Source organism: Podarcis filfolensis (genome assembly GCF_964270895.1).
Source record: "Podarcis filfolensis genome assembly, chromosome: 10".
NCBI classification, from domain to species: domain Eukaryota; kingdom Metazoa; phylum Chordata; class Lepidosauria; order Squamata; family Lacertidae; genus Podarcis; species Podarcis filfolensis.
The window spans coordinates 21893377-21907597 of NC_139612.1; the positions used below are offsets into that span (position 1 = coordinate 21893377).

Below are 14221 nucleotides of genomic sequence, written 5' to 3' on the forward strand. Positions count from 1 at the left end.
TCTCTGCCGCCATCTGGTGTTGCATGTTTATAGTTCATCCAAACCATTGTTTCTTTACTAATGTAGCTGAGCCCTGCATGTAGAAAGAGGTCCTGTCATGTATTACTCATGCAAAGGGGCAACACAAAGGAAATATAAAAGCACTTTGAATTGGGCCCAGAAACTAATTGGTGTTCTATGCTCAAACTGTCTTGGCCCAGTGAGCAACCTGGCTGCTGAATTCAACACCAGCTGAAGTTTCCAAACCATCCTCAGAAGCAGCCCCATGTATAACATGTTGCAGTAATCTAACCTAGAGGTTACCAAGGCCACCTGAGCCTCGAGAAACAGCCGGAGATCCAGAAGTTCAACCATCTGAGTACCCACACCTTCAGAGGGAGTGCAACCCTTTCAACAGCAAGCAACCGCCCATCCATCCAGCCTAAAAGTGTCTGTCTTATTTGGATTAGGCTTCAGTTTATTTGCTGTCAAGTGATCAGTTTACATATACTCCGAAGGGGGTGCAAACTGCAAACCCATGAAGGTGCACTCAGATGGCTCCTTGCACGCTTGTAATCAGCCTTAAGGTTCATGTTTGTATCCTCTTAACAGCATATCTGAGCATATGTGTAGCACAGATAACAGCAGTTGGGTATTAACTATTCAATACATATTTGCGCTAATAAAGTATTTCAGTCAAATCTTCAAACTAGGTGTTTCGGCCTGTAAATGCTTAGAATGCACAGAGATGGCGCCATTACACATTCCACATTTTCCCCATCATTTTATCTTCATTTAATTCTGAAATAAATATTGAACCTGGATCTAGAAAACCACCTTCTAATATCTGGTTGTCGCATGCCTGTCCTCAGATGCCTTTGGGCATGGCTATTTAAACAAAAATGATCGTGACAATTATGTTTTCCTTTAATGAAATAAAAACACTTTAACTTTGAAGCACCGTTTCCAAAACAGAGTTGGAGCATATAATTGTTAAATGACTCAGTGGCTTCTCATTCTGCAGGTCACACCACAAAGAAAATGGTCACTTCCAGGGGTTACAGGGCAAGCCAAGGTTACGTAGGGCAGGAAAGTTTACTGTGGACACAGGCCAGCCAAAAATTAAACAAGTGGCAATATTAGCCATGGATTCTGGGACCCTCAATGGGGACGCAACTCACCTCCCAATGGTTCTAAACATTTGTGTCACTGCTTGCAATACCATCATAATGCACCATATTGCCTTAAGAGAGCTTAAAATGCAAAATTGCACGTACTCCAAGCATTCATTTATTTTTATTTTATTAGGGTTGGCAAACTGTTTTCTTCTTTGCTTGGGGTTTTTTGTTCTAACATCTGGAGGGCAGCAGCAAACCCACTCTCTGCCTTTATGCTTTGAATGGGTAGAATGGGCCAATGCTCACCTCCTTGACATTCTGTGTTTTCGTTTCTCTCTAACCTGTCACCTTTTTTGGTCTATGAGAGCTAGGAGGGTATGTGTGTGTGTTGTTATAATCTTATGTGCACACACTTTGGAATAAGATCTGTTGAACACAGTAAGATTAATTCCTGTGTAAATATGCACAGGATCCAGTTATACCATATATTTTTGTCGTTGGATGTGGTAGGGTGAGATGAGAAAAGGTTTCAGTCATGCACAGGCTGTCACTGTACTCAGGAGACAATGGGCACTGGAGGGGAGATGCAGAGGCTTGATGCTGGTCGAGGTGAAGAAAAATTGAGCTATCCTTCCCAGCTTGGTACATTTTACTTATTCCACAGGTGCTTTCATAAACATCATAATGCATAGTTGCAAAAAAGGAAATTAGTCAGATATCATGATGAGAATATTCAAAAGCAAAAAGAAGTTCTTGGAGGCTAGATAGTCAACATAAGTAAAAGGTAAAAGGTAAGGTAAAGGACCCCTGGATGGTTACATCCAGTCAAAGGCAACTGTGAGGTTGTGGCACTCATCTCGCTTTCAGGCCAAGGGAGATGGCGTTTGTCCACAGACAGCTTTCCAGATCATGTGGCCAGCATGACTAAACCACTTCTGGCGCAACAAGACACTGTGACGGAAACCAGAGCACATGGAAACGCCATTTACCTTCCCATTGCAGTGGTATTTATTTATCCAACTGCAGCGGCATGCTTTTGAACTGCTAGGTTGGCAGGAGCTGGGACAGAGCAATGGGAGCTCATGCTGTCACGGGGATTCGAACTAATGATCTTCCAGTTGGAAGCTCAAGAGGCTCAGTGGTTTGGACCACAGCGCCACCCTATAATACCACCCATCTGACTGGGTTGTTGGGTAGCTCCCAACAAAATATAGTAAAATATATACATAAGTAAAGCCCTGCTGGATCATCGAGTTCAGCATCTGGTTATCACAGTGGATGGTATTACCACTCAGTGATTCTGTTGAGGAGTCTGACCCTTTTGGGATTTCTAGCTTGTTGGACTCTCTTTGACATACAGAGTGACACCATCTCCAATACACCCTCGCCTGTCCTTCTTATGGAGATGACAGTGTCCCCATGGCACTCTCCATTTCCCCAGGTTTCTGCTATGTACAATATAGCTATACTTTCCTGTAAGACCAAGCACTCCTGTGACTATAAGGTCAGGAGTTAAGACTGCTTGCGAGGTAGCGATTGAAGAGCCTTTAGCAGATACTGCTTCTACATCAAGAGTTGAGGTAGCTTGTGTGGATGTAGGAATGTAGCCACAGATACAAAGAATTAAGTGGATGAGGGCTTAGACACATCCATTGTGTGTTTCGCTTCTCTATGGAAGTAATACACCTGACCATCTAAAGACAGTGGTTTTCAACCATTGTGCCATAGCACCCTGGGGTGCCTTGAATGATAGCCAGGGGTGCCGCGAGCAACACTGGCCTCTGTCTCTCTTTCCCTCCCTCCCTCTCGCGTCTCTGCCTCCCAAAGGCTTGAACAGCTGTTTATTGCAGAAGCCCTGGCAATAAGTTCTGCAGGTGAATGGTGCCACTGAAAGGCACCTCTCTTTGGAGCAGGGGCGGCAGCAAGACTGCCAAGGAGAGGAGGCTGAGGCAATACTCCACAAAGGAAGATGTTCGAAAAAGGGTGAGAGGCTGCCAGCTTTGCAGACAAGGGGTGACATAACTGGGCTCCTGAGCCCCATAGAGGTGCCATGGAAAGAATGTAGTGGGTCAAGGGAGCCGTGGACTCAAAAAGGTTGAAAACCTCTGATCTAAAGAGATGAGGCAATAGGACTAAAGAGATCTAGCAGTTAACTTGACTTTCCAATTGAAACCACTGTAGACTGTTTTTCCACTTTGATGAAAGGGATTTTTCCTACAAAGTAGCACTGAGGACTTTTTCTTGCCCCAAACAAACTGGTTCATGCTGCAGTCCTATACATACTTACCTGGAAGTAAGCCTCATTGAACTCAATGTGCTCTACATGCATCAGATACAGGCTGCAATCTTCTATAAACTTGAAAAAAAGTAAATCCAATTGACTCTCAACAGGCTGCCTGAGCAAACATTTGGAGAACTTCAGCTGAAGTCAGCAATGACCTCAGTCAATTGACATTTTCCTCATAACAACAGCGGAGAAATACATCAAAACGGCTTCTACAAATAGCATTTAATGAAGTACAATAAAATATTGCAATGTACTTTCAGTGATAAATTGGCAAGATAATATACTACAAAGGATTAGCTTCTATTCCTGTAGGGAACTAGGTTTATGTATTGTACCTGTATTTTGTTTATTGCTCCAAGAGAATCATACCATGTCTGCACAGCCCAAGGAAACTGCCTAGTGACCGCCATTCGAAGAACAATGCAAAATGAGATGGTGGTAAATATTTTCCTGAGAATAATTCCGTAGATCAGTGCGTACGGAAGCACAGCCAAGAACACCACAAAAAATCCAGAGAAGAAGAATGCTGAGCTATTGAAATATCTCACATAAGCAGCTTTTTGGGTCAGCTTCAGTTCAGGTCTGTCAAAGAGAAAAGCAAAATGTGGAAGTCATTATACCTGGGGAAAGGTATGCCACCCTAAAAGCAGAAGCAGCTGGGGCTGCAAATAAATGCTTGGAAAACAGCTGTAGCTCAGAATGTGAATGAGGGCGGCACGAAAGTGCAACAACCAATCCTTCGGTATAAGGTACCCCCGTGGTGTAGGTTGAGCTGTGAAACAGTGACTGGCCCAGGATTGCCTAGTGAGCTTAGGAATTTGAACCTACATCCAAGAATTTGGATAGGAATTTGAACCTATATCCAAAACTCTAACATTCACACCACATTTTGCTCAGGTCAACACTTCAACTAAAAGGTGTGTTAAATCAGAGCTGCACATTTGGAGACAAGGGAAATCTCTAAAACTAGTTGGCTTCTAGTAGCAACCATCTAGGTGATAGCAAACTATGACAGCAATGTGTTCTGCCAACAAATTGCTAGAGATTTCAGAAAATATCACAGCCCAAAGAGTTTGTGGATAGGGCAAATGTGACATTTTCTGCAAAAATCCGGGTATGTCTTTACACAATGTGACTAGGGTGAAAGTGACTTCATTTCCCTGTTCTTCTGTTTCTTTTTCTCGCAAGTGATTATACTGCATCTGCAAAAGCATGCAATTTTGAAGAGATTCTAGACCTAGAGACGACAGACTAACTATTGTCCAAATAAGCTGAGAATTTTTATTAGTTATCTTCTTGGTTTGCTTCTGTTGGGTAGGTCAGCAAAGAAGCACAAATATGCAATTCTGAATAAAAGTATGTGTGGGGGGAACTGCATTCACAATGAAATTTTTAAAACCAAAAAAAGTCCCGATGCAGATGTTAATAAGGAAAAGGAACAGCTGCGTAGCTCTACATGCTTGGATAAACTGCTTCATCAAAATCTGCAGCACTTTGGGAAATTATGAAGCTCTTTATCAGCTTATTATACTCCAGACTCACAGAAATCTCTGTATTGTACAATAGTGCAATAAAATGACAGCCGTGGGTTGAGCTTTGGAGCACCCTTTACCCCAATGCAGCACTGTAGCAATAAGAGGTTAATCATTCAGTGAACACATACATCATCAGGGCTGCATTGGGATTCAGTTCCCAGAGAGCCCCTGGCCTGTACATTGCTTGGCATGGGAATGGAAGAGATCTCCAACACTAAACCAGACTGTGGAAATGTAGAATTCATTGCATGGCCAATAAGACAGCAAACCAAAGTGAGTCTTGGCAGCTGGAACCTAATGCACACTGGGGTGGGGAAAGGACAACTCTCTGTCTCCAGTTTACAGCCCAAATCATGACTTTGATAGGATTCCAAAAGGAGGAGACGCTATGCAGATTACAGCCTATATATGGTTAATGGTTAGAGTCAGAATGAACAGGTCCCAGTCAGAAATGGCACACATGTTTGGGGAGCACGTGAAATCAGTGGAACGTGCTTCCATCTAGGCATGCTTAAAGCTGAGGTGGAAATCTACTAGCTGGTGAAACAGCAAAAGTATATGTTGATGAATAATTTTGAGAAGCAAAAACAGGGAAGTCAAACAGAGTTTCTTAAAATACAAAATGAAATCGGCCAGAGAATTAACGGGAAATATTTTTTAAATGGTCAAAAGATACACTTTCACAAGCAAGGTGTCCCAAATCTATAGCAAAATCTGAAATTGATAAAGATCAATCAGCTACTCTCTTTCCCCCCCATTACATCTTTTGAAGGTAAGCATCCAATACGGATTGTTACACTGATGATTGATTAATGAAAGCGAATGTGCTGTTTCTTCTTACTCCTTCCCTACCATATTATTGCATTTTGTACCTAAAAATTATAATTTCAAGGAACACTGGATCCTAGGCTTGCGCTGAACTTTCTTCACTCCCTTTCTTTAAGTTGGCTCTAACATAGTACAACTCTTTCTGGTTTCTAAACATTTTGAGCCCCTGCTAATTCTAACTGAAATGCTGAAAACTGCTGCTACTCATATTTAACACTCGTACACAGTGTGCCAGGCATTAAGGCTACAGGCTGGTTTTTCTTCTAAAACAGAGAAGGGACACACCCAGTACCACAATCAGTTCTGTATATCAAACAAGGGGAGGGGGAATATTTTTTTAAAAGGAAAACACATAGTAACCATATAATAAATAGTTAAGGAAACAAATTGCCTAAGTTCCGTATGCAATAGACCAAGATGAAAGAGCTACAAAACAATCCAGTTACCTGATTATCCAGTATTTAAACATTTAGTGTTGGCATCGAGGACTGATATGGGTTTTTTTAGCTTTGTGCAGGGTTGGAATGTGAAACTAGAATGCTGAATAATCTGCATTATTCATTTCTGTTGAGGATGAGCCTCTTGGAATTTGAAATATTTTTCCTGTTCTGTCAGATACTGTAGGCCAGAGATGGCCAAAAATGTGGTTCTCCAGCTCCTTCCATCCCTGATATTTGGCCATGCTGGCTGGAGTGGATGGCCAACAATATCTGGAGGGCTACAAGTTCTCCACCCCGATAAGCACACCAAAATGCAAACTTTCATTTTAAAGATTAACCTTGGCCATCACATATTTTCTAGAGCTTTAGTTTCAGTCCTCCAAAACAGCCTGAGTGCCGCAGAAAAACAGGGGTTGAGATCATTACTGGTTTAAATTTCCACATTCCCCCCAATTTACCTTATAAACTCAGCTCTATCTTCTAGAGGTAAAACCTTTGCTACACAGCCACCCAAAAGAATCACATTTCTCCTATTTAAATTTGTAAAATGCGCAACACAATAGCTGGACCGGCAGCTTAAATGCGTAACCCAAAATGGCCCAATACATTTCATTATAGGATTAATAGGGCTAAAATAATTTATCTCATTTGCAGGGGATTAAAACTTTAGTGGAGAGCAAAAATGTCCTGTTTAATGAAACTACCAAATAAACCCACAGGAATAAAGATTACATGGACAATATTGGAGGGGCAAATACTTACTGACGCACACTTTCAATCATGTTTTCCATTGCATTCTCCCAACAGTAAGCTTTGACTGATTGTATATTCTCAATCATTTCTGCAGTGAGTACAAGTCTCTCATTGATCTTTCCTGCTCTCTGATCTCTGTAAAACAGATCAACCCAGTTATGTTTAGTACCTATCTGTATATTCTTGATACCACTGGAAACATGACATAGTCTTGGGGAAAATGAAGCTATTTCTTCAGAAAATACATCAGCTGGAGGAGTATAATTGCCATCAGGACCCAACTCATCACCAGTTTGAACTAACCAGGCAATTAAATGGCTACTGGCCTGCAGCTTTTATAATTTGTGCATAATAATAAACCTAAATTATAACAATCTTCCAAGTTAAGGTAAAAAGATAGACTTGGCACGTTTGCTTCCTTTAGAAATGAGATAAATCCCAAAAAACTCAGAATTGCTTCATAGGAACAAGGAGACCCTCTCCAAATTTTAGAGCAATTTTTTATTCTTCAACAGATTCACATTCAATGCTATTTCTTTTATTTTCAAAGTCCACCAGGTTGAATCAAAAGGTGTTATAAGCTTCTATAGCTCAGATGGTCATTTGACTTTTCCACTCCATAACTGTCTCCATCACCAATAGTTTGACTGCATCAGGGTGGGGGAGGTTCATAGCACCCCCTCTGTCACCAGGACCAACCTCCCGTATGTCTCATTCTGCAATGGCCATTTTACCTGGTCACTGTGCAAGTTCATTATGGAACATTATATAATAGCCTTTGAATTTGCATCTTTTCCTCTTCTCTCCCTGTTCCTTTTTTCCCTAGAATAGCTACCTGTGTCAGTAAACTTTCTCTGGCATATAGATAAACCCAACCTCACAGATCAAGCACCTGGGTTGATTTGCAGCAAGAACTGAGAGTACATATGTTCTTTGGAAAATAATAATTCACACCTGTTTCTGCTTGTAGTAGCTATTGGTCATGTGTGTGTGTGTGTGTGTGTGCGTGCACGCGCGTGTGTGTATCTTGTACATATAAAACGCAACCCCCAACATTCCATCTATGCACCTCTGTAGTTCCCCCCCTCCATATATATGTAGATTATTATTGCCAATGTGGAGAAAAGTAAGGTAATATAATCATGGGTAAAGTTGTGGTTTGTGCAAAATCTGCCCTCCATTCCTGATACTGTGATCCAGCCCTCAGTGACAGGAGTTTTTGATAGATTTTGGCAGAGCTGATGATGTTTGACGACTCTGTTCTGGCTGGATCAACTGATGAAGGCTTTATAGCAGCAGAACTTGCTGGAGTGATCAAGAGACTGTGGAAAGACACTGGTGTTCAAGCTTGTTTCAACAGATCCAGCTTAATGACTCAACCTTGAATGACTCGAACAGCATAGCCCATTCTAGACATTCCTCTTATTCCAGGCCTTTGCCTAATTAAACAATCTATGGCCTTTTAAACTGGGTGTCATTTGTATTTGTTATTATGCTATATATTTTTGTGTCTTTATATTGTAAACTGCCCTGTGACCTTCAGATTAAGAGCAATATAAAAACCTAACAAATAAATATCTTAAGTCATTGTATGTTGTAAACCAACATTGGTTTCATTAACAGAAGGATCATATGAAAATGTGTAAATTAATAGCCGAGTGAATTAACAATCATTAATGCCTATGAAAACTTTGGTTCCTCTAAAAACTGGAAGTATGTTCATGCCTAGCTTTGGATTATTCCCCAATTTACAAGTATTAAATATATTCCCTCCAAATGTAAGATCCAATATATGGAAATGTAAGATCCAATATATGGTATAAACACATACAATATGAGAGCCCTGTTAATAGCAAAATGTTGGCAGGATTTATTCAGAATCTGTCATTAGCAAGCTTTTAAAACCCTTAATATTTGAAAGAAATACCCGCAATTGCTTTGTCACCTGTATTTCATCATCATTCGCCCTAGCCAGGCTTGGAAAAGGGCAACAAGAATTAGGAAACCAAGTCCACAAAACGCCGAGGCCTGCAGCATCTCGCAGAGAAGTCCCATCAGCAGCAAGACTTGTAAAGGTGCAATCCACACAAAATGAGCTAAAGCTAAACCCTGGGGAGGAAAATCACAGCATTGCTCACTGGTAGTATGCAAAGATAGTCACAGGAAAGAAAATAGGCAAGAGGGGTGGAGAGTTCAAGGCTTTTCCTTAGTTCCTCCCCACATTCTCCTGAGTCTCCATCCCCATTCTCCAACCTCATGTCCATCACTGAGCTGATTCCCTCAGGCAGGACAAGAGGTTGGACCAGGTTTATTTTTTCCAAATCTGGGCCTACTCTCTGTTCCCCTGTACTGAACATATCCAGTCTTTGAGAAGGAGGTAAGGAGTCCTTCCCACACAGTTCCCAAGTCACCCTATCTTGGTCTGGCTCTCTCCGTATAAATGTATTCATAATTTCATTCACGTATTACATCTTGTGTTGAGGGAGCTCTGGCTGGAGTTGCCCTGACCTCACTACTGCCATGCAAGCTTGCAAGCATAGTGCCACACCACCCACACTAACATGCTCTTGCTGTTTTCCCTTAGTATGAAAAGAACAGCAGTCATCCCGTAACCCTATGCAATAAGCAAGGCACAATGGTGGATTCTGCCTTTAAACTCATACTCTGTCAGGGCTGGCCTAAGGCATTTTGCTGCCTGAGGCCAATGACAAGTTGCTGTGCACCTCCTGGTTCCATATACAGAAACCAGCTGGACTGGCAATAAAACCTTAATAAAACACTGATACAGTATACCTGAAGCAGCAGCCTTGTTTAGGTGGATCAGGACGTGCTGTGTAACATACATAGTTTTGCTCCCCAAGGCAGTTTACCTCACTTTGTCTGACGATAGGGCTAGCCCTGTATCCAATTATTTCTGCCCATGGGGGCAGAATTAGGTACACTGCACTCCTGAGTAGTTTTTACTGTGTCTGTCAAACATCCTGAGGGAAATAGCAGTGAAGAACTGTTATGGCCTTGAGCAGTAATTATCCACCACTAGTCAAGTACGAAATTTACAGTGAAGCAAGCACATATAGTGGTTGTTCGAGCAGTAAATCAGCAGTACACTGCCAGGCACACCCTTAGTCAGACCAGAGTGTGAAGGAATGTTGACGACAGAGTATGCCAGAGAAGATAACTGGCTGGGAACTGGCAATCACATATATTTCTCTGTATTTTGTTTTATAAGACACATCAGGTAGCAGGGGGTGAGAGGTGGAATATAAGTATTTTAAACAAATAAATGAACCACCTAGATCTAGAAGAGCTGAGACGCAAACGAAGCAGCGTGTGAGTAATATCTCTGTGCTAGCATACCTAATACAGTGACATTTATCATCTTCTTCTTTTTGTAATTAGCTCAAGCCACACAATTCACTAAAACTATTCACCACACCCCGTTAACTTCAGCTCCAGTGATTCAAAGCACTTTAGAATGGCCTGGAATCTAGAAATACCCATTCCTCTTGCAAAGAAATGCAATACAGTGAACATGATTATATTAGCACCAACATACTTCATCAAATTTGTTCAGATTGTTTGAAAGGAGGCTAACAAGTTGTCCAGTGCTTATATTGTCAAGGACTCTGCTTGATAATTTTAAGGTCTGAAAAACAAAACAAAACAAATGATTTTTTTTAAAAAAAACAACAACCATCAAATAATTAGATGAAGCAGCACAAATACCATATTACACAGCTATTATCAACTAGATGTTAGTAAATGCCAACGGAATATTACTTCCTACACAGGAAAGCATTAATGTGTGAGCCTAGGCTTGTTTATTCAAAACTAAGTCCCACAGTATTGAAATGCGGTTTCCTGTTAAGTGTTTTTTGATTTCAGTCTAAGCTTATTTTATCTATCACACTCTAATATATTCTGATATGATCAGCATGCAAATACTGACCTTTTCTTCAATGCATCTACTGCCATTTCTAATTGTATTTACATAAGGCAATATACTGTATTATTCACTCATACTGAGCTGATTCAGGTACAACAGCCAGGCCCTGTTTCGGCTGTCAGGTCCGAGCCTTAGACACTTAAGCATTTTTCTCCCAAAACTGGAAACCCACTTCAAACCATTGTTTCCAATTCTGGTTTGGAAAGCATGCAATTACATTGCTGTTTCCAATGTAATAAAAACATTTGGGGACAAGGAATCAAACACTATAGCAGATCACCTGCTGCCTTGGTACCTCTGGCATAACCACTGGGAAGTATATTTGTGGAGGGGCTGTAATTCAGTGGTTGTTATGCCCCTACAATATAAATCCACTTCTGAGGATCTGGTGGAAGATTATCTAGAGCCACCAGAAACTCAGGAACACCCCAGAACAACAGCCAAGGAGAAGCAGGGACGGGCAAGGGTCCCTCCACACAGAAAGGGAATTGCAGGCAGAATTACTCCCGTGCCCACAGAAGGCAACATTGCCTCAAGACAGGCGGACATCCTCACAGTCAGGAGGAATGTTTAGATTCTGAAGAGGACTCCTTGCGAGTTAAGGGCACTCAAGCATAGGACCCTTCTCATCAAGAGTACTCTCTGCAGAAACTAAGAAGAGGTTGTGGCTGTTAAGTATAGTAACTTAAGTCACCAAAATTGTAAATGGTTGTATGCATTACTATGTGTTTATATATGATTGGTTGGTAAAGCGTGTTCTCCAATAAATGAGAGCACGTGTTGCGGTGTGGGCCGCCGGGCCAGGCCTCTTGTTGCCAGGCAGGTTAAGAGTTGTTGCCTGGCATTATGATTGGGTAACCGGGTTGCTGGGGCAAATTGTATGTTGCAAATTGGGTGGGTGGGACCATAGTCTTTAAATATTGGTGCACTCTGGTTTCTCTTTCTCTTTGCAGAGTGCATCGGATCACCCGCCCGCCCGCCCGCCCTCTTTTCCAGTTGACCTTGCTTTGCCTGTCATGGGGTCATCTGCTTTGGAGCAGGGGCCTAGTAGGAATTTTGCCATTTGGTGATTGGCTGTGCCATTTGGTTTTTGCCTACTACTCAGCAATTCGTCACAACTTGTAAGGTTGCGGTTAGGCATTGCTTATAATATGCTGGTGGTGGAGGGGTCAGGATAAGCTGTGCCTGCCCCTCCTATTGCGCTGAAGGGAATTCCATTAAAGGAATCCTGGGGCTTGCCAGGATTTCGTCCAATCCCTGTCATGGGACCAGGGCCGCCCAATCCCTGTCATGGGAATCCCTGTCATGGGACCAGGGCCGGCAAGCTTTCGGGGAGCTGCTGGGGTGAGCGGCGTGGGTCCGACGCTTAGCTCAAATGACCCCCAAATTTGACTTTCCCTTCTACTGGCTACCGATCGGACCTTGGGATGTCAGTTCTGTCCCAGGCGGAGGTACAGATAGTCATAACCAATGTCTAAACAACCACTCACTGATTTTGTATTTTAATAAAGTTGTGGCCAAAATAGTGCCCAAAAACCAAAACTAAAATTACGTGTTATGTGTGAAGTTATTTGAGGGGTGGCCTGGGGACCTACACACGCAACTGAATTCCAGAGAAGTAGTTTTCATGTGATTGGCTGACATTGGTCACATTTGAGGTATCTAGTGAAGGAGAAACTCCATTTTATGTGAAGCAAGATGACTTAGAATCCACTGTGAACACTGCTAAGTTGAATAGGGTGTTGGAACGCTTCTTTCTCTGCTTGTAAGAAAGGGAGCGAAGCTGCAGGAGACGGTAAAAGTGGAAGACTCTCATGGCAGCTGCAAGGCATAGCCTAATTGAGATACAGAAGGCTAAGTGCTGAGCTCTGGAAAGAGAGGAAAATATAGTTGTTTGGGAGTTTGAGGAAGAGACTGTGAGCCCATGCTTGGAGAAGCGTGTGACTGTAAATATCATGTTTTAATTCGTCAATAATTTTCTGCAGTGTTAAAGTTTTTGAATATTAAAGTCTGCACATTGGTTTAATTTCCAAAAAAAGGGTGTCAGCCATATGTATGATTTGAGCTTCCTAGCTGCATTTTCGTTACTCTTAATTCAACAGTGGCTGAGTCCAGGGTGGAGTTCTGGTGGCTAAAAAGTCTCAATGGGAGGCTGGAATGCTGCTGAAACAATGTCTTGATACCAGGTCATACCTGGGCCTGATTGTCAGCTTACATGGACCTAAAATTTGGCCTGTCCCTTGACCAGCCTTTCACCTGCCTGAACATCTGCTGACCTGGACCTTGGCCTGCCCCTTGGCTTGACTCTCACCTTAGGCCTTGTTGAAACCAGTGTTTGTCTAGAATTCTCATCATCCAACTAGCCAAGGAGGGTTGCAGATAAAATCCCTTCCCAGCCCTGTCAACGTGCAACTAGGGAACACTTATATCAAAGGTAGCATTTGGTAAACAACATCAGAAGCAGCCATTCCTCCCCCAACACCAGGTATTATGCAAGACTCCTGGTTGAAGCAGGAGCAGAGCCAGGGAGGAAATCGGAGCATCCAAAGAGAGCAGGGAGTGTGTGTACCTATGGATGGCCAGACCATTGCTGGTACAGCGTGAACCATTCGGCAGAATTTCGCTGGTTATAACACACTGAAATTCATCACAGATGCAATAAAATATGAAACTAGTCTGAAACTAAAATCTGGTACAACAGATTTTTAAAAAAGAATGTTCTGTTAATGTAAGGTTGGTTTCCAGATAAAATAATCACTTCTAGTACGAACTCAGTGCATGGTTTATTTAGTTAGTTAAATGTGTGTATCTCTTTTCCAATCAAGGTCCACAAACTGCTGCGCAATTAATAATAATAATAAAAAAATAACATCAAGAAACAAACAACAAGGAAGCATATTAAAAACAAAAAATTGAATCATAAAAAACACTATATCCACATTGCACAACACTATATCCACATTGAACAGAAATGTTATAAACAGCATCTGAAAAGGTGTCTCTTTGTGCCACTGGACTGTTTCCACAATTGCAATGCGAGCCAACTATTAGGATCCAAGTCTTCCATAGATTTAATTGTACTTACAGCTCGTGTAAATTAAAGACAAGTCCTACCTTTTTGTAGATTAAGCTGAACATTGCTATCCTTATTTGCATCCCGATATGATGGAGGCCAAATATAGCTGGGTGAAGCAGCAACATCCGCGCAACAAAGAGAAGGCAGAGTCCTATGGCTAAATAGTAAGCTATTGATCGTTCGTGTGAATTGGACGGATCATAAGAAGCAATAATTCTCCCCAGCAAAAGAGGCTGCACAGATTTTGTTACTTCCTGCG

General features: G+C 41.9%; 1 protein-coding gene across 5 annotated transcripts in view; it reads right to left on the reverse strand.

Moving 5' to 3' along the window:
* CFTR (CF transmembrane conductance regulator) overlaps positions 1-14221 on the reverse strand; it is an 89586-nt gene that overhangs the window by 53122 nt on the left and 22243 nt on the right. For 4 of the 5 annotated variants that reach the window (XR_014539248.1, XR_014539249.1, XM_083574314.1 and 1 more), the window contains exons 4-8: positions 14001-14216; positions 10497-10586; positions 8886-9049; positions 6950-7075; positions 3720-3966 (exon numbers count right to left, since the gene is read on the reverse strand). Coding sequence is in view for 3 of the 5 variants with exons in the window: in XM_083574314.1 (XP_083430440.1) it covers positions 3720-3966; positions 6950-7075; positions 8886-9049; positions 10497-10586; positions 14001-14216 (843 nt within the window). In the remaining 2 variants the exon portion in view is untranslated. Of the gene's footprint in view, positions 1-3719; positions 3967-6949; positions 7076-8867; positions 9050-10496; positions 10587-14000; positions 14217-14221 lie in introns of those variants that run through there. The other variant, XM_083574316.1, reaches the window with a different exon arrangement.